Source organism: Leucoraja erinacea, chromosome 5 (genome assembly GCF_028641065.1).
Source record: "Leucoraja erinacea ecotype New England chromosome 5, Leri_hhj_1, whole genome shotgun sequence".
Taxonomy (NCBI): domain Eukaryota; kingdom Metazoa; phylum Chordata; class Chondrichthyes; order Rajiformes; family Rajidae; genus Leucoraja; species Leucoraja erinaceus.
The window spans coordinates 25,452,332-25,471,146 of record NC_073381.1 but is presented as its reverse complement, the minus strand read 5'-3'; the positions used below and the strand labels follow the sequence as shown (position 1 = coordinate 25,471,146).

The 18,815-nt window shown below is 41.7% G+C and overlaps 1 protein-coding gene across 1 annotated transcript in view; it reads right to left on the bottom strand.

Annotated features, from left to right (window-relative positions):
• LOC129697058 (doublecortin domain-containing protein 2) overlaps positions 1-18,463 on the bottom strand; it is a 116,492-nt gene extending 98,029 nt beyond the window's left edge. Inside the window, 5 exon segments of the mRNA XM_055635268.1 lie at positions 2,460-2,508; positions 6,228-6,349; positions 6,351-6,772; positions 9,116-9,220; positions 18,162-18,463. Of these exon segments, the coding sequence (XP_055491243.1) occupies positions 2,460-2,508; positions 6,228-6,349; positions 6,351-6,515 (336 nt within the window). The 5' untranslated portion in view covers positions 6,516-6,772; positions 9,116-9,220; positions 18,162-18,463.
• Between the last annotated feature and the right edge of the window lie 352 nt (positions 18,464-18,815).

Genomic DNA, 18,815 nt, shown 5'->3' with positions numbered 1-18,815 from the left:
ACAGACATAGAACAATGACATAGAACAGTGACATAGAACACAGTGACATAGAACAGTGACATAGAACAGTGACATTGAACAGTGGCATTGAACAGTGGCATAGAACAGTGACATAGAACAGTGACATAGAACAGTGACATAGAACAGTGACATAGAACAGTGACATAGAACAGTGGCACATAGAACAGACATAGAACAGACATAGAACAGTGACATAGAACAGTGACATAGAACAGTGACATAGAACAGTGACACAGAACAGTGACATAGAACAGTGGCATAGAACAGTGGCATAGAACAGTGGCATAGAACAGTGACATAGAACAGTGACATAGAACAGTGGCATAGAACAGACATAGAACAGACATAGAACAGTGACATAGAACAGTGACATAGAACAGTGACATAGAACAGTGACATAGAACAGTGACATAGAACAGTGACATAGAACAGTGGCATAGAACAGTGACATAGAACAGTGACATAGAACAGTTACATAGAACAGTGTCATAGAACAGACATAGAACAGTGACATAGAACAGTGCAATAGAACAGACATAGAACAGTGACATAGAACAGTGCAATAGAACAGACATAGAACAGTGGCATAGAACAGTGGCATAGAACAGTGGTATAGAACAGTGGCATAGAACAGTGGCATAGAACAGTGGCATAGAACAGTGGCATAGAACAGTGGCATAGAACAGACATAGAACAGTGACATAGAACAGAGTCATAGAACAGTGACATAGAACAGTGACATAGAACAGTGATATAGAACAGTGATATAGAACAGTGACATAGAACAGAGTCATAGAACAGTGACATAGAACAGTGACATAGAACAGTGACATAGAACAGTGACATAGAACAGACATAGAACAGTGACATAGAACAGTGACATAGAACAGTAACATAGAACAGTAACATAGAACAGTGACATAGAACAGTGGCATAGAACAGTGGCATAGAACAGTGACACAGAACAGTGTCATAGAACAGTGACATAGAACATTGACATAGAACAGTGACATAGAACAGTGACACAGAACGGAGTGACACAGAACGGAGTGGCACAGAACAGTGACATAGAACAGTGGCATAGAACAGTGACATAGAACAGTGACATAGAACAGTGACATAGAACAGTGACATAGAACAGTGACATAGAACAGTGTCATAGAACAGTGTCATAGAACAGACATAGAACAGTGACATAGAACAGTGACATAGAACAGTGACATAGAACAGTGGCATAGAACAGTGTCATAGAACAGTGTCATAGAACAGACATAGAACAGTGACATAGAACAGTGACATAGAACAGAATAGAACAGTGACATAGAACAGTGACATAGAACAGTGACATAGAACAGTGACATAGAACAGTGGCATAGAACAGTGACATAGAACAGTGACATAGAACAGTGACATAGAACAGTGTCATAGAACAGTGTCATAGAACAGTGTCATAGAACAGTGTCATAGAACAGTGACGTCATAGAACAGTGACATAGAACAGTGACATAGAACAGTGACATAGAACAGTGACATAGAACAGTGGCATAGAACAGTGACATAAAACAGTGACACAGAACAGTGACACAGACCAGTGACATAGAACAGTGACACAGAACAGTGTCATAGCACGGAGTGACATGGCCCTTCAGCCCACAATGTTCCTGTCAAACACGATGCTTAGTTAAACTAATCACTTCTACCTGCACGCAAAAAAGATCCCTATATTCCCTGCATATCCATGTGCCTATCCAAAAGCAGCTGAAATGCCATTATCATATCTGTGATCAAAAAGGAACTGCAGATGCTGGAAGATCGAAGGTACACAAAAATGCTGGAGAAACTCAGCGGGTGCAGCAGCATCTATGGAGCGAAGGAATATCTGTGATGTTTACTTTGCTGCCTTGAAATTCATCGAAGCCAGAGACTCTCCATTGCCCTGAAGCTCAACAGGGCTGGGATTCTCGTAGCCCCTTTAAACTTGCTGGGTTCATCAGAAGACTTAACATAATACTGTGCAATATCTTTAAAAAGTGAATGAAAAATATTTTGAGTATTAATACCATCGAATAGTTTAAAAAGAAATCTAGCACTCAGGCACCACTGGAGATCCAAAGGTGACAGACACATGATCAAAGTGTTACTGTATCTTTTAAATTTGCTTCTCATGGGTTACAAATGTCAAGTCTGAAGCAGTGAGATTTTGATTCCTGGTCATGTTGTCACATGCCAGCATTAACGTAATACGGCAGCTTTGCTTCTACACCACACAATGAGGTTTACTACATGTGGGGACCCAAACACTGGTCAGTTTGTCTCATATCTGTGTTATCCGTTGCAAGTAAACTTTAGTTATTGAACAATTTGCAGCAACTAGTTCGGAAATGGAAGCGAATGAAATTAAAGCTACGACAACAAGCATCATGCATGAAGAAACTCACCATCTCATTTATCTTTTTCTGTGGCTTCTTTGTTGTAATTTGTAAATAACTGCGGGAAAATGAATACAATTTTTAATGTTGGCAGATTAAATTAAATAAAAAACATCTTAATAGTTCCTTCTCTCCTGCCTGAAGAGAAATAGGTGATTTATTTTGATGGAATTATATATAATCCTAATTGTACTGGTGTATAAAAAAATAATTCATTTATTTTCAAACTAATGGAACAACACAATATTTTAATGGTGTATTTCATTACAGAAGAGGAGGTGCTTGACGTCTTTAGCCATGAAGGCAGATTCATCCTTGGGACCTGATCAAATGTATCCTAGGACATTGTGCGGAGACTTACATCCTTACATGGTGGGTGAGTTATTAGAGGGGATTCTGAGAGAGGGTCTCCATGCATTTGCAAAAGCAGGAACTGTTTGGGGATAGTATGTGTGGGTTTGTGTGTGGGAAATAGTGTCTCACTTATTTGATTCACCTTTTTGAAGAAGTGACCAAGAAGATTGATGAGAACAATGTACTTGAACTTTAGCTAGGCCACTGACAAGGTACCATATGGTTGGCTGAACTGAAAGGCTAAATCCAGGGCAAGCTAGCCAACTGGATACAAAATTGGATGAAAGGTAGGAAACAGAGGGTGGTGGTAAATGGCTGTTTTTCTGACTGGAGAATTGTAATAACTCGGTTTTGTGGATCATTAACATTGGTGGTATAGTGGACAGTGAAGAAGGTTAGCTATGAATACAACATGATCCTGGTCAGCTGGATCACTAGACTGAGGAATGGCAGATGGTGTTTAATTCAGACAAAAAGTGAGGCATTGTATTTAGCAGGACAAATGCTTCACAATACTTCACAATATGGCAATACTTTCACAATAAATGGGAGGGCTCTGGGAGTGTTACAGAACGGAGGGACCCAAGGGTGCTGGAACATTGTTTCATGAAGTTGGAGACATGGTGGACAGGGTGGTGAAGAAGCCATTTGGCACGTGTGTCTCCATCAGTCAGGACATAGTTTGAAGAAGGTCTCAAACCGAAACGTCACCCCATTCTTTCTCTCCAGAGGTGCTGCCTATCCCGCTGAGTTACTCCAGCTTTTTGTTTCTATCTTCCAATGAACATATGATGAAAGAATGGGTCTACTGGGTTTGTATGCACTGGGATTTAGGATGAGAGGGGATCTTACAGAAACATATAAAAATCTTAAAGGATTAGACAGGCTAGATGCAGGAAAAATGTTCCCGGTGTTGGGGGGAGTCCAGAACCAGGGGTCACAGTTTAAGAATAAGGGGTCGGCCATTTAGGACTGAGATGAGGAAAAACATCTTCACCCAGCGAGTTAAGAATCTGTGGAATTCTCTGCCACAGAATGCAGTGGAGGCCAATTGACTGGATGTTTTCAAGAGAGTTAGATTTAGCTCTCAGGGGACTAAAGGAATGAAGGTGAAATGGGGAATATCATATCATATTGAATGGTCGTGCTGGTTCGAAGGGCCGATGGCCTACTCCTGCACCTATTTTTATATGTTTCTGTTAATACTGGAGTTGGACGACATGTTACAGCTGTACAAGACTTTGGTAAGGTCACATTTGGAGTAGTCAACTGCTGTACGGAGGATGTAATTAAACTGGAAAGGGTGTAATACAAATGAGGGGTTTTCCTAAGTCTGGAGGGTTTGAGCTATTAGGTATTGCTGGGTTTGTTTTCCTCTCTGGAATATAGAAGACCAAGGGATGATCTTATAAAGGTATATAAAATCATGAGGGGCATAGATAAGGTGAATGGTCATAGTTGTTTTCCCAGGAAAGGGGAGTCGGGAACTACAGGCCAAAGTTTTAAGGCAAGAGAGGAAAGATTTAAAAGGGACCTGAGGGGCAACATTTTCACTGGTGCAGATATGCAATGAGCTGCCATAGGCGGTGGTTGATGTGGATCCAATTGCGACATTTAAAAGACACTTGGAAGGGTACATGGATACAAAAGGACAGGAAAGGTTTGGAGTGATATGGGCCCGATGCAGGCAAGTTATGCTAGCTTGGTTACAAATTGATGGTCAGTAAATACGCATTTGCGAGAGGTAAAACAGTGATGATGAACACAGCTGGCTGCTCAGCCTACTTGTTACAGAAGGAATGTATTTTATGTCTGAAAACCTATACATTAAAGTTGCTGCAGCAAATTAGATTGAAATTGCTCAGTGTGTGGACGCTTCACAATCTGCTCATTTCTAGGAACATCAGATTGTTCCCCACCCCATCCATCAGACCCTAGAAATAACTGGCGCAATTGAGAGATAAAGTCACATTCACATTTTGACTGGAGGCCCATATGCATGGTTAAAATTGCATTTGTATCATTGGAACCCTTAAATTAAGGAGCGGTTAGATATTAGTTAGTCTTTTACAGGCAATTCCACATAACCCAATGGTAATAACATGTCTGTACATGGAAGTGCAGTGGGTAATTGGCAAAAAATAATGCCATCTGCTGCGGTCCTCATTCCAATTGGGTGTAGCAGGGGTCAGGGTTAATTTTGAGGCTTTCAGCAGAGCTAAAGTCATGGAAAACTCTGCTGCCTCTATAGTCCTGGGTGTGGTGATGGTGTGTGCTGTTTGGCAATCTGCACAGCCCTGGTAACATACATCAGTCCTGGGTCATGGCTCTCTTTCATAGTCACGTTGGGATGGAGCTGTTTAGCATTACTTGCATTTTAAAATTTATACTACTTGCAATTAACAAATTGTCATTGCCTTATTTGCGAACCAAAAATGTTAACATACATTATTTGCTTATAAACTTAGTATTGGTTTTCTCGTTGACTCGTCATATTTCCTAACAGGCAGGTTACAAAGCTTGTCATAGATTTTTAATTAAACAGAAAAGTTTCTAGAAATAAATGTTAAAACCAAAAATTATTCAACCTCTTTACCAGAGACAATAAAATTTAAATAAACTGACTACAGTTCTGGTCACCAGGGTATAGAAAGGTGGTCATTCTGCTGGAATAAATACCAAAGAGATTCACCATGATGTTGCCTGGGCTTGCGGATTTGAGTTATAAGCTATATTTAAGAGGGAGTAAAATGTGGCCCTTGTGGCTAAAGGGATCAGGGGGTATGGAGAGAAGGCAGGTACAGGATACTGAGTTGGATGATCAGCCATGATCATATTGAATGGCAGTGCAGGCTCAAATGGCCAAATGGCCTACTCCTGCACCTATTTTCTATGTCTAAGGCGGGTTGAATTGGCTGGAACATTTTTCTTTGGAGATTAGGAGGCTGCGGGTTTGTCTTTATTGAGGTTGTGGATAAAATGAGGGGCGTGGATAAAATAAATGCTCTGTCTTTTCCCCAGGAGGAAGGATTTCAAAACCAGTGGCATAGTCTTTAGCTGAGAGGGATGCGATTTAAGCAAGGCCTCAGGATGCATTATTGTGCATTTAGGCAGTAATCCATTTCTGGAATGAGCTGCGAGAGGAAGCAATGAAAGCGGATACATTTATGAATTTTAAACTGATGATACATAAATCATGACATAATACATACATTAATAAACTGATGATGTATCCGTTATGTGATACATTTGGTCAGACCCGTAGATAGGAAAGGTTTAGAGGGCTATGGGCCACATGCAGGCAAATGGGACTGGTCTAGCATGACAACTTGGTCAGCACAGACAAGATGGGCCGAAAGGCCTGTATGAGTGCAGTATAACTCTGTGACTGTGATAATAATGATAAACAATGATAATACTCACTCCAAGGGTTTAAACTTCTCCACTCCTGCTGCCACATAGCAGGCTCCGTTTTCTAGTTCATCCAGATCAAAGACTCTGTGACCCTCCTTAGAAGTGTAGATGTTCCTGACTGCCCCAAAAGGAGGCATTAATGCCCTTGGTGACCTGGTTAAGGAAAGTGTCAAAGGTGGAGACTTGTTTGTTGATGAGAAACCTTCTGCCAGTGAAGAATGGATCCCCATTTCGATAAACTATCACACTCTTAGCTGCAGGTGGCTGTGGGGGAGCTCCTCTTGATGCTGTGGCCATGGCCTTTAATGATAACAACAATCATAATAATGACGATAGAAATGTCTGCAGTCACGTTCATTCACAGTCAACGAGTTTTGCATGGATCATCAAGATAATGTCTTCTCCATAAGGTCCCAGTCAAAATGTATTGAACATGGAGCCGGTCAGCTTGTTTGCCTGCTACCTTAGTTTTGGCCTCACTACAGTAACTAAAGGCAGCAGTCCCTGAACCAAAATAAAATTACCTTTTCTGACATGGGAGGAAAATTTGTGACCTTGAAATAAAGCAAAACAAAACACCTTAGGTTAAATACTAGGCTACATTCGAGCAGGTTCATGTTTGTACATCAGATAACAGTTCAAACTAATGCATATCGGTAGTTAACATTGTTATTAAACATAAAACCAATAATGAGCAAGCAAAACAACTTTTTGAAATGCTAATAAATGCAAATTACACATGCTCCACATACTTTAGTCAGTCGCTTGCACAATTGTGCATTAGTAATATAAGGTGTCACATTACAATAACGAGCATTTCTGCAGTATCGAGCATAATAAACATTGCAAAGCATGTTTCCCAAGGAAATGGCAGGGGTGATAAGAGTGATAAGAGTAAAAAATTGCTGTTTTTTTTCCCTTTTTCCTTCCGCCCACAATATTTAATATGAAAAAGAATATGTGATTCTGTTACATTCTGTTTGTAGTTTGTTTGGTTGTTTGTTTGTTTGTCCTTTTGCACAAAGTCCGCGAGTATTTCCACTTTTCATTTCACTGCACATCTCGTATGTGTATGTGACGAATAAACTTGACTTGACTTGACATGACTTGATGAGATGTCTGCAATTGAGATTGAGGTGGTATGACAAACCACCTTGGGCGGTACGGTGGCACAGCAGTAGAGTTGCTGCCTTACAGCGCCAGAGTCCCAGGTTTGAACTTAACTACGGGTGCTGTCTGTATGCAATTTCTATGTTGCTGTGACCTACGTGTGTTTTCTCCAGGATCTCTAGTTTCTGCACACACTCCAAAGATGGACGGGTTTGTAGGTTAATTGGCTTGGTATAATTGCAAATTGTCTCTAGTGTGTGTAGGATAGCATTAGTGTGCGGGGATTGCTGGTCAGCACAACCTCGGTGGGCCGAAGGGCCTGTTTTCACTCTATAGCACAACTGAACTAAATTAAACATTGAGCAGGGCTACAAGACATGAGGCTAAGGTTTGAACGGTGTGGGTAAGTTAAAGAAGTTTATAAGAGACAAGAGCCAAGAGAGTAAAGGGCTCACAATAGTGCCCAATGCTCGTGGAGAATATAGAGACAATGCAAGGCAGAGTCAATGGAGTCACTGGAGTGAAAAGGATCAGACAAAATGTGCAGGAAGGAACTGCAGATGCTGGTTGAAACTAAAGATAGACGCAAAATGCTGGAGTAACTCAGCGGGACAGAAAGCATGTTGTGTGTGTGAGGAGGGTGGGCTGGTTGGGTCAGGCAGCAGCCCAAACTAACAGAATCTTACTGCAGAGTTATTATAAGGTAGAACAAGGGTAACTCCAAACTGGCTAATAAGTTTGAAATTCCTACATAGAATCAGAAATTGACAGCACAAAAGGAAGCCAATTGGCCCATTGTGTCCATGCTGGGCTAAAATGTAGTTTTGTTTAGTTTAGAGACACAGCGCAAAAACAGGCCCTTCGGCCCACCAGGTCCATGCCAACCAGCGACCCCTGCACATTAACACAATCCAAAACGCTAGGGACAATTTACATTTCTGCCAAGCCAATTAACCTACAAACCTGTACGTCTTTGGAGTGTGGGAGGAAACTGAAGATCTCGGAGAAAACCCACATAGTCACGAGGCGAACGTACAAACTCCGTACAGACAGCACCCGTAGTCAGGATCTAACCTGGGTCTCCGGCGCTGCAAGCGCTGTAAGGCAGCAACTACTGCTGCTCCATCGAGCTGCCTTTAATTAGATGAATCCCATGTCACTAAGTCTAAAGACCCTCTTAGTGTGAAGAATAGTTTCAACGTCGCTTAATTATTTTCTACAGAGATGCTGTCTGACCCGCTGAGTTACTCTAGCATTTTGTATCTATCTTTGGTCTAAAGACCTACAGATCATGGGTCGACAAGTGCTCAAGCAGTACTTTTAAAATTTGCTGAGAGTGCCTTTGGTGCAAAGAGTTCTTGAACCCCACCACTCATTGAAGAGAATTATTCCTCAAATACTTTTATTATTTAGCTCAAAGAGAAGGCCCCAAATTACAGATCTCTCTGCTAATGTAATTGGTCATTGCTATTTACACAGTCTAGACGTCTCATAATTTTATACATTTTGGTTACATTTTGTCTGGCAATATCATTATATATTTCAGCAGCACCCTTTCCCAGAGATGATAATGTTCTGAAACCACAAGGTGGATCATTGCCACCAAGACACTGCCTACTATTCCATGCAGCCCATCGGAACTCCATGCAATGAGCACCATATTAATTCTGGATATGAGATCTACAGTGAAAATGCTAGTGATTTGTAGGTGTGACATGCAGCAGTGGGACAGACTCGTACTGGTTGTATCCTCATGGGCAGGTGGGGAATATCTCAGACAAACCCACCTGAGTTACCTCCTGGGTACGGCTGTATGAACCGATTTGGCAGTGTCTCAAAAGCAGATCCTCCGTGTGACCTCAGCCAGCATACACAATATGGAGTAGGATCACCTGCAAGGAAAATAACATCATTATTGTTTAAAAAACAAAAAAATAAAAAGTTAAAATTTTCGTGTTCGGTTTAGAAACATAGAAACATAGACATAGAAAATAGGTGCAGGAGTAGGCCATTCGGCCCTTCGAGCCTGCACCACCATTCAACATGATCATGGCTGATCATCCAACTCAGTATCCTGTACCTGCCTTCTCTCCATACCCCCTGATCCCTTTAGCCACAAGGGCCACATCTAACTCCCTCTTAAATATAGCCAATGAACTGGCCTCAACTACCTCCTGTGGCAGAGAATTCCAGAGATTCACCACTCTCTGTGTGAAAAATGTTTTCCTCATCTCGGTCCTAAAAGATTTCCCCCTTATCCTTAAACTGTGACCCCTTGTTCTGGACTTCCCCAACATCGGGAACAATCTTCCTGCATCTAGCCTGTCCAACCCCTTAAGAATTTTGTAAGTTTCTATAAGTTCCCCCCTCAATCTTCTAAATTCTAGCGAGTACAAGCCGAGTCTATCCAGTCATTCTTCATATGAAAGTCCTGACATCCCAGGAATAAGTCTGGTGAACCTTCTCTGTACTCCCTCTATGGCAAGAATGTCCTTCCTCAGATTAGGAGACCAAAACTGCACGCAATACTCCAGGTGCGGTCTCACCAAGACCCTGTACAACTGCAGTAGAACCTCCCAGCTCCTATACTCAAATCCTTTTGCTATGAAATACAGCATGGAAACATGGAGAAATACAGCATGGAAACAGGCACTTCAGACCAACGAGTCTATGCCAACTATCGATCACCCATTTGCACTAATTCATGTTTTCCTGCTTTCTCATCCACTCCCTACACAATATGGGCAGTTTACAGATGCCAATTAAGCTATATTTCCACATGTCATTGGGACGTTGGTGGAAACTGGAGCACCCGGAGGAAACCGATGCAGTCACAGAATGAATGTGGAAATTCAGCACAAATAGCACCTGAGGACAAGATCATGCCAGGGTCTCTGGCACTGTGAGGCAGCAGCTCAACTAGCTATGCCACTGTGCTGCCCACTATGTCACTCATCAATTTAATATTAACTTTATTCCACCCCAAACCAAACATGATGGCAAGATAAACTGATCTCACTGATCTGCCCACACATGATCCATATCCTTCCATTCCCTGCATATCCACCTGTTCATCTATAAACCTCTTATATGCCACCATTATATTTGCCTCCACCACCACACATGGCAGCATGTTCCAGGCACTCACCAGCTCCTTGTGTCACCCCTGCACATCTCCTTTAAACTGCTCTCACCTTAAAGCTATGCCCTCCAGTCATTGGCGTTTCCGTCCTGACATAATTACAGCTTAGGTAATAAATAGCATGAGTACAGACTGTAAGGAGGCATTTTAAATATCATCATCATCATCGTTGAAAACATTAGCTGGTTTCCGACGGGCACGGTGAAGAACGCACCACACATATTTTAAATGTGGGGAGAAAAAGTCCAAAAATGGAAACTGATCCGAGGGCAACGACATGAAGATGGAAAATTTAGTGTTCATTCTCGAAGGTTTGCAAAGTGCCTAGAAGTTAAAATGTTATTCTTCGAATTTACCATCGGTTTTACCACAGCAGTGGAGGGGACCAATTTTATTTTTCACACTGCAAATTGATCAGGAAAATAAAGTTTCATGGAATCCTATAGATTGAAATGAGAAGGATCTAACATTGTCTAAGGCAGAAGTGATGGCCACATAAACTTTTCCAACTGGAAACTTCAGTGTGTTTTGTAGAATTCAATGGCTCTGATTTAAATGTAGATGAGACAATAATCTGGCCATGTGGCTGATAACATGGAATTAAGCTGTTTTCAATGGGATGATATCAACATACGGGTCAGCAAGCAAAAATGGGGTAGAATGGAATTTAATCTGGTGAAGTTGAATGTAAGGTATATAGGGAGATAAACAAGCGAGGGAAATGTGTGTATAGTTAGATACTAAGAATTACAAAAGAACAGTGGAATATTGGACAGTGTGTCCACAGATTTATAAATATAGGACTGCAAGTAAATTAAGCAGTTGAGTCAATACAAGGTCGATTTGGCATAATTAGCAGAGTATCCTAACAGGGAAGTTATACAAGAACAGTATAAAACACCTGAAGTGCTGTAGAATCATAATCATGGAATTGTGCAGCACAGATGTGGGTGTTTCACACTCACCTTGTCGAATTTAAAAGGATTTTGCCATGAGAGGAATAGATCGGGTAGATGCACAGATTCTCTTGCCCAGAGTGGAGAAATCGAGGACCTGAGGACTGAGGCAATACATAGAAGTACCTACTAGAGAAGGGGCGGTGCTGGACCTCCTGTTAGGAAATGAGATGGGTCAGGTGGCAGAGGTATGCGTTGGGGAACAGTTCGGGACCAGTGATCACAATACCATTAGTTTCAATATAATTATGGAAAGGGTCAGAACTGGACCTAGGGTTGAGATTTTTGATTGGAGAAAGGCTAACTTTGAGGAGATGCGAAAGGATTTAAAAGGAGTAAATTGGGACAGTTTGTTTTATGGGAAAGATGTGGAAGAGAAATGGAATACATTTCAAGGTGAAATTTTAAGAGTACAGAATCTTTATGTCCCTGTTCGGTTGAAAGGAAATAGTAAAAATTGGAAAGAGCCATGGTTTTCAAGGGAAATTGGACACTTGGTTCGGAAAAAGAGGGAGATCTACAATAATTATAGGCAGCATGGAGTAAATGAGGTGCTTGAGGAGTAGAAAGAATGTAAAAAGAATCTTAAGAAAGAAATTAGAAAAGCTAAAAGAAGATATGAGGTTGCTTTGGCAAGTAAGGTGAAAGTAAATCCAAAGGGTTTCAACAGCTATATTAATAGCAAAAAGATAACGAGGGATAAAATTGGTCCATTAGAGAGTCAGAGTGGACAGCTACCTGCAGAGCCAAAAGGGATGGGGGAGATATTGAACAATTTATTTTCTTCGGTATTCACCAAGGAGAAGGATATTGAATTATGTGAGGTAAGGGAAACAAGTAGAGTAGCTATGGAAACTATGAGATTCAAAGAAGAGGAAGTACTGACACTTTTGAGAAATATAAAAGTGGATAAGTCTCCAGGTCCGGACAGGATATTCCCTAGGACATTGAGGGAAGTTAGTGTAGAAATAGCAGGGGCTATGGCAGAAATATTTCAAATGTCATTAGAAACGGGAATAGTGCCGGAGGATTGGCGTACAGCGCATGTTGGTCCATTGTTTAAAAAGGGGTCTAAGAGTAAACCTAGCAATTATAGACCTGTTAGTTTGACGTCAATGGTGGGCAAATTAATGGAAAGGATACTTAGAGATAATATATATAAGCATCTGGATAAACAGGGTCTGATTAGGAACAGTCAACATGGATTTGTGCCTGGAAGGTCATGTTTGACTAATCTTCTTGAATTTTTTGAAGAGGTTACTCGGGAAATTGATGAGGGTAAAGAAGTGGATGTTGTATATATGGACTTCAGTAAGGCCTTTGACAAGGTTCCTCATGGAAGGTTGGTTAAGAAGGTTCAATGGTTGGGTATTAATGGTGGAGTAGCAAGATGGATTCAACAGTGGCTGAATGGGAGATGCCAGAGAGTAATGGTGGATGGTTGTTTGTCAGGTTGGAGGCCAGTGACTAGTGGGGTGCCACAGGGATCTGTGTTGGGTCCACTGTTGTTTGTCATGTACATCAATGATCTGGATGATGGTGTGGTAAATTGGATTAGTAAGTATGCAGATGATACTAAGATAGGTGGGGTTGTGGATAATGAAGTAGATTTTCAAAGTCTACAGAGAGATTTATGCCAGTTGGAAGAGTGGGCTGAAAGATGGCAGATGGAATTTAATGCTGATAAGTGTGAGGTGCTACATCTTGGCAGGACAAATCAAAATAGGACGTACATGGTAAATGGTAGGGAATTGAAGAATGCAGGTGAACAGAGGGATCTGGGAATAACTGTGCACAGTTCCCTGAAAGTGGAATCTCATGTAGATAGGGTGGTAAAGAAAGCTTTTGGTATGCTGGCCTTTATAAATCAGAGCATTGAGTATAGAAGTTGCGATGTAATGTTAAAATTGTACAAGGCATTGGTGAGTCCAATTCTGGAGTATGGCGTACAATTTTGGTCGCCTAATTATAGGAAGGATGTCAACAAAATAAAGAGAGTACAGAGGAGATGTACTAGAATGTTGCCTGGGTTTCAGCAACTAAGTTACAGAGAAAGGTTGAACAAGTTAGGGCTTTATTCTTTGGAGCGCAGAAGGTTAAGGGGGGACTTGATAGAGGTCTTTAAAATGATGAGAGGGATAGACAGTTGACGTGGATAAGCTTTTCCCACTGAGAGTAGGGAAGATTCAAACAAGGGGACATGACTTGAGAATTAAGGGACAGACATTTAGGGGTAACATGAGGGGGAACTTCTTTACTCAGAGAGTGGTGGCTGTGTGGAATGAGCTTCCAGTGAAGGTGGTGGAGGCAGGTTCGTTTTTATCATTTAAAAATAAATTGGATAGTTATATGGACGGGAAAGGTATGGAGGGTTATGGTCTGAACGCAGGTGTATGGGACTAGGGGAGAATACTTGTTCGGCATGGACTAGAAGGGTCGAGATGGCCTGTTTCCGTGTTGTAATGGTTATATGGTTATATGGTTATAGGTTTAAGGTGAAGGGGAAGCAATTTAATAGGGATCTGAGGGGTAACTTTTTCACACAAAGAGTGGTGGGTATATTGAACGAGCTGCCAGTGGAGGTAGTTGATGCAGGTACTATTGCAACGTTTAAGAAACATTTGGACAGGTACATGGTAGGACAAGTCTGGAGAGATATGGACAAAATACAGGCAGGTGAGACTAGTGTAGCTGGGACATATTGGCCGGTGTGGGCATGTTGGGTCAAAGGGCCTGTTTCCACACTGTATCACTCTATGACTATGACTCTCAATTCGAGGGCCTGAGCTGTGGGGAGAGGTTGAGCAGGCAAGGACTTTATTCCTTGGAATGTTGGAGGCCCAAGGAGTGAATTTACAAAAGTAAATATAGCATGAGGGGAATAAACAATTTTAAACAAGATTTGACTGAAATATATAAAATAAAGAAATATTTATGTCGGGTTTTTTTTTTAGGAAAGATTGATTTCTCTTTGAAAGATGTCAAGTGGAAGGCATGTAGATTTAAGGTAATAAGGGGAGAAATACAGGAGTTTAAAAAAATGATGGCAGAATTATGGAATTCATTGTGTGTTCAAGTGTGATGGAGATAGAAACACTCGTCACTTGTAAACAAATATCTAAACATTTATAAACTTGCTGGGTCAGAAACTGGAAGGCTATGAACAGCAAGCTGCTTATGGGACTGGTCTGGGTAGCTTTTTTTGACTGACCAAATGTTTCCTTCTGCGACATACATTTCTGTCATTCTATGATTCAATCAAAACTATCTCCTGCTAAAAAAATTAAACTTGTCATAAATCATCATCATAAAAGAAATGCTAAACATGATTCCTTTCTCACTGAAAATACATAATGAAGACTCGTCATGCTACATTTTGTCATTCCCAGCTAGTTTAGTCTCTGATAAATTATTTGCTCAATCTTGCATATCCTGATATTTATTGTTTAAGAAGGAACTGCAGATGCTAGAAAATCGAAGGTCAACAAAAATGCTGGAGAAACTCAGCAGGTGAGGCAGCATCTATGGAGCGAAGGAAATAGGCAACGTTTTGGGCCAAAACCCTTCTTCTGTTCGGAGGGAGGAGAACTTCTTCAAAGTAGCCATACCTTGATATTTCGCAGTGTAGACAAAATGTTTAAGAAGGAACTGCAGATGCTGGAAAATCGAGGGTAGAGAGAAATTCTGGAGAAACTCAGCAGGTGAGGCTGCAGGCAAAGGAAACAGCAGGAAACAGGCAACGTTTCATGGCCGAAACGTTGCCGATTTCCTTCGCTCCGTAGATGCTGCCTCACCCGCTGAGTTTCTCCAGCATTTTTGTCTATCCTGATATTTAATTTGGTTTAGTTTAGTTTATTTCTCGTGTACCAAGGTTCAGCGAAAACATTTTTTTTTGCATGCTAACCAGTCAGGGGAAAGTCAATATATGATTACAATTGAGCCATCCACATATTTACTCTAATGGCCATGATTTTTATGTTCATAAAATTTCATATCTGGGATCTCATTATTGCATTCATCCAGTTTGAAGATTCTAACTGTTGGAATATATCAGCATAAATAAAAATGATAGTCTGTAGCATACAGCAAACCTAGCAACATTTATAAATGATTTTGGCCTGAAGGCCTGTATTTCCTATGCATTGTTTGCATTCCATTGTCTGCACAATTTTAACACACTTCTGAATGCAATTGACCAGTGAACGATGGACTTAAGAAAGCACCAACAACATAGAAACATAGAAAATAGGTGCAGGAGTAGGCCATTCGGCCCTTCGAGCCTGCACCGCCATTCAATATGATCATAGCTGATCATCCAACTCAATATCCTGTACCTGCCTTCTCTCCAAACCCCCTGTTCCCTTTAGCCACAAGGACCCCATCTCTAACTCCCTCTTAAATATAGCCAATGAACTGGCCTCAACTACATTCTGTGGCAGAGATTTCCAGAGATTCACCACTCTCTGTGTAAAAAATGTTTTTCTCATCTCAGTCCTAAAAGATTTCCCCTTTATCCTTAAACTGTGACCCCTTGTTCTGGACTTCCCCAACATTGGGAACAATCTTCCTGCATCTAGCCTGTCCAACCCCTTAAAAATGTTGTAAGTTTCTATAAGATCCCTCCTCAATCTTCTAAATTCTAGCGAGTACAAGCCGAGTCTACCCAGTCTTTCTTCATATGAAAGTCCTGCCATCCCAGGAATCAGTCTGGTGAACCTTCTCTGTACTCCCTCTATGGCAAGAATGGCTTTCCTCAGATTAGGAGACCAAAACTCTATGCAATACTCCAGGTGTGGTCTCACCAAGACCCTGTAAAACTGCAGTAGAACCTCCCTGCTCCTATACTCAAATCCTTTTGCTATGAATGCTAACATGCCATTCACTTTCTTCACTGCCTGCTGCACCTGCATGCCTACTTTCAATGACTGGTGTACCATGACACCCAGGTCTCGTTGCATCTCCCCTTTTCTTAATCGGCCTCCATTCAGGTAATAGTCTACTTTCCTGTTTTTGCCACCAAAGTGGATAACCTCACATTTATCCACATTATACTGCATCTGCCATGCATTTGCCCACTCACCCAGTCTATCCAAGTCATCTTGCAGCCTCCTAGCATCCTCCTCACAGCTAACACTGCCCCCCAGCTTTGTGTCATCCGCAAACTTGGGCGAAGCTGGGGGGCAGTGTTAGCTGTGAGGAAGATGCTAGGAGAATGCTAGGCGGCTGCAAGATGACTTGGATAGGCTGGGTGAGTGGGCAAATGCATGGCAGATGCGGTATAATGTAGATACATTTGAGGTTATCACTTTGGTGGAATAAAAACAGGAAAGCTAAACGTGTCACTGGGAAAGTCTACCTTTGTCTGCATCCTGAGAGCTCTCAAAGATGTTACATGGATCGAAACATCAGTGGATCTGAGGGACCATCAATCAGCTTTAGACATGACCAGAAATGTTTTATTTCAGAATGTGTCTTGGTTTTATGCTGGAAACACTCAGCTGGTCAGGCTGATCAAGAGATATTGGACCACCACGGGTATTTCCTGAACGGAGTCATTGACTCCCAGAAACAGGCAGTCCAGCTTGTAACAGCCCTTCAGTCCAGCTATCAAGTACCCATTTACACCACTTATCAGCACGGTCTGTAGCCTTCTTTACCTCAGCGATTTAAATGCTGATCAAGATGCTTCGGAAATGTGATGAAACTGCATGCCTAGGCAGTATCACACATGTGTCTTCCCAGCATCGTCTGCTTTTATTTTAACCTTTCAGCATCTGCAGTGCTTTTTTTTTTGCACATTGGATTTAAGACTTTTGGCTAATCTTAGAAAAGTTAGGCTTTGTTTGCAAATGTTTTAATAGTTGGCGATATGCAGAGTACTGCCCTGCCGACTACAAATTCAGAAGATTCAGAAGATATAATTGCAAACTCCACCACCTGAATAGAATCACCGCTGTCAAACTGCTGGAAAACATGTAATGCAACGCAAGAAGTCTTTCTTAAAAAAAAAACCCTACACAATTACTCCCACATCCCTCCCTTTGGCAAAAGTCACGCAAATGTGTCCTTTTCAATGCAGTTCCTCATTAAACAGCCAGTTGCACAAAACACCACTCCTTGCGTTTTAACCTTAACTTTTTAACTTAAAAAAAAAACTTGAACTGTCCAAGCTAATGAAATTATGCAACGAGGGTGAGAATTTAAAACTGTAAACCGGAGATATGTGAGATTAATATAGAGCATTGGTTGATACGCAGAGAGTAGTGTCCAATTTACTCACCTGCAGGTTGACTGGTAGATAACAAGTCATAAGATCTACTTCTTGGTGAAATTTAAAATATGCTCAGATTCACTTCTAACAACGAAGGGTGCAAAAATAACAAACGCAGTGTGATAGTTGCTGCAATTTGGACTTCCTTGTCCTTAGCCAAACTATTGTAGAAATCAGGGAGTGCGGTGGAAACCGGTGTGCCTTGCACATTCCGAATCGTTAGATCCCAGCATTAAATATACACTCCTGTGTCCAGAGAATAGCTGTTAATTGTCGCTAGGTATGAAGGATTTATTACCAACATACGCGAAAATGAAAATCAACCTGCCTGCAGTTGGGCGGATGGGACAGCGGGAAGAGTGTGAAATCCAGGTGCGTGGACATCCCTTCCAACAACAGATGGGGAGAGAGTAGGGGAGAGAGGTGCAGAAGAGGTTGGGGAAAACATCGACGGCAACACTTACTGTATCCGTGTGGCTGTAAAGGCTGTGGATGCCCCGTGGTGTCTGTCCGTGCGTGGCTGCTCTCGCTCTCCTTGATGCCCACTCCCAGCTCCCAGCCAGCGCTCAATGCTAGCAGTCAGCTGCTGTCACCGGCTCCCTCTCCCCTCCCACACGATGCACTGGCCCAGGGCGAACCAAGCCAAGGTGCCGACTTTCCTTCCTCCAGTCCATTGGCTGCTTTAAAACGTCGCCCGCAGACAGGGCGAAAGTTTTAACCACAGTCGCCCCTTCTACTTTAAACCTTTGTTTTTTTTCTCTCTCTCTCTCTTGCTTTCTCACTTTGCAATATCATTCTTCACACCTCCAATTCCCGTGCCTCTCCACCCGTCCTTTTATCCTCTTCTCACTCCCGTCCTGGTTTCACCTTCCTTTTCTCTTATTTACACTTACTCAGACGCAAAGTTTGCCTGTTATTATTTCTGGTACAAGCCATTCTGATCTGGAAATGTTCTGTCAACTTTCTTGTTGTCTCTGGATCAGACTCCCAGTACTCCTTAGCTAAGTATACTGAAGATATACATAAAATGCTGGAGTAACTCAGCAGGACAGGCAGCATCTCTAGAAAGAAGGAATGGGTGACGTTTCGGGATGGAGACCCTTCTTCAGACTTCTTCA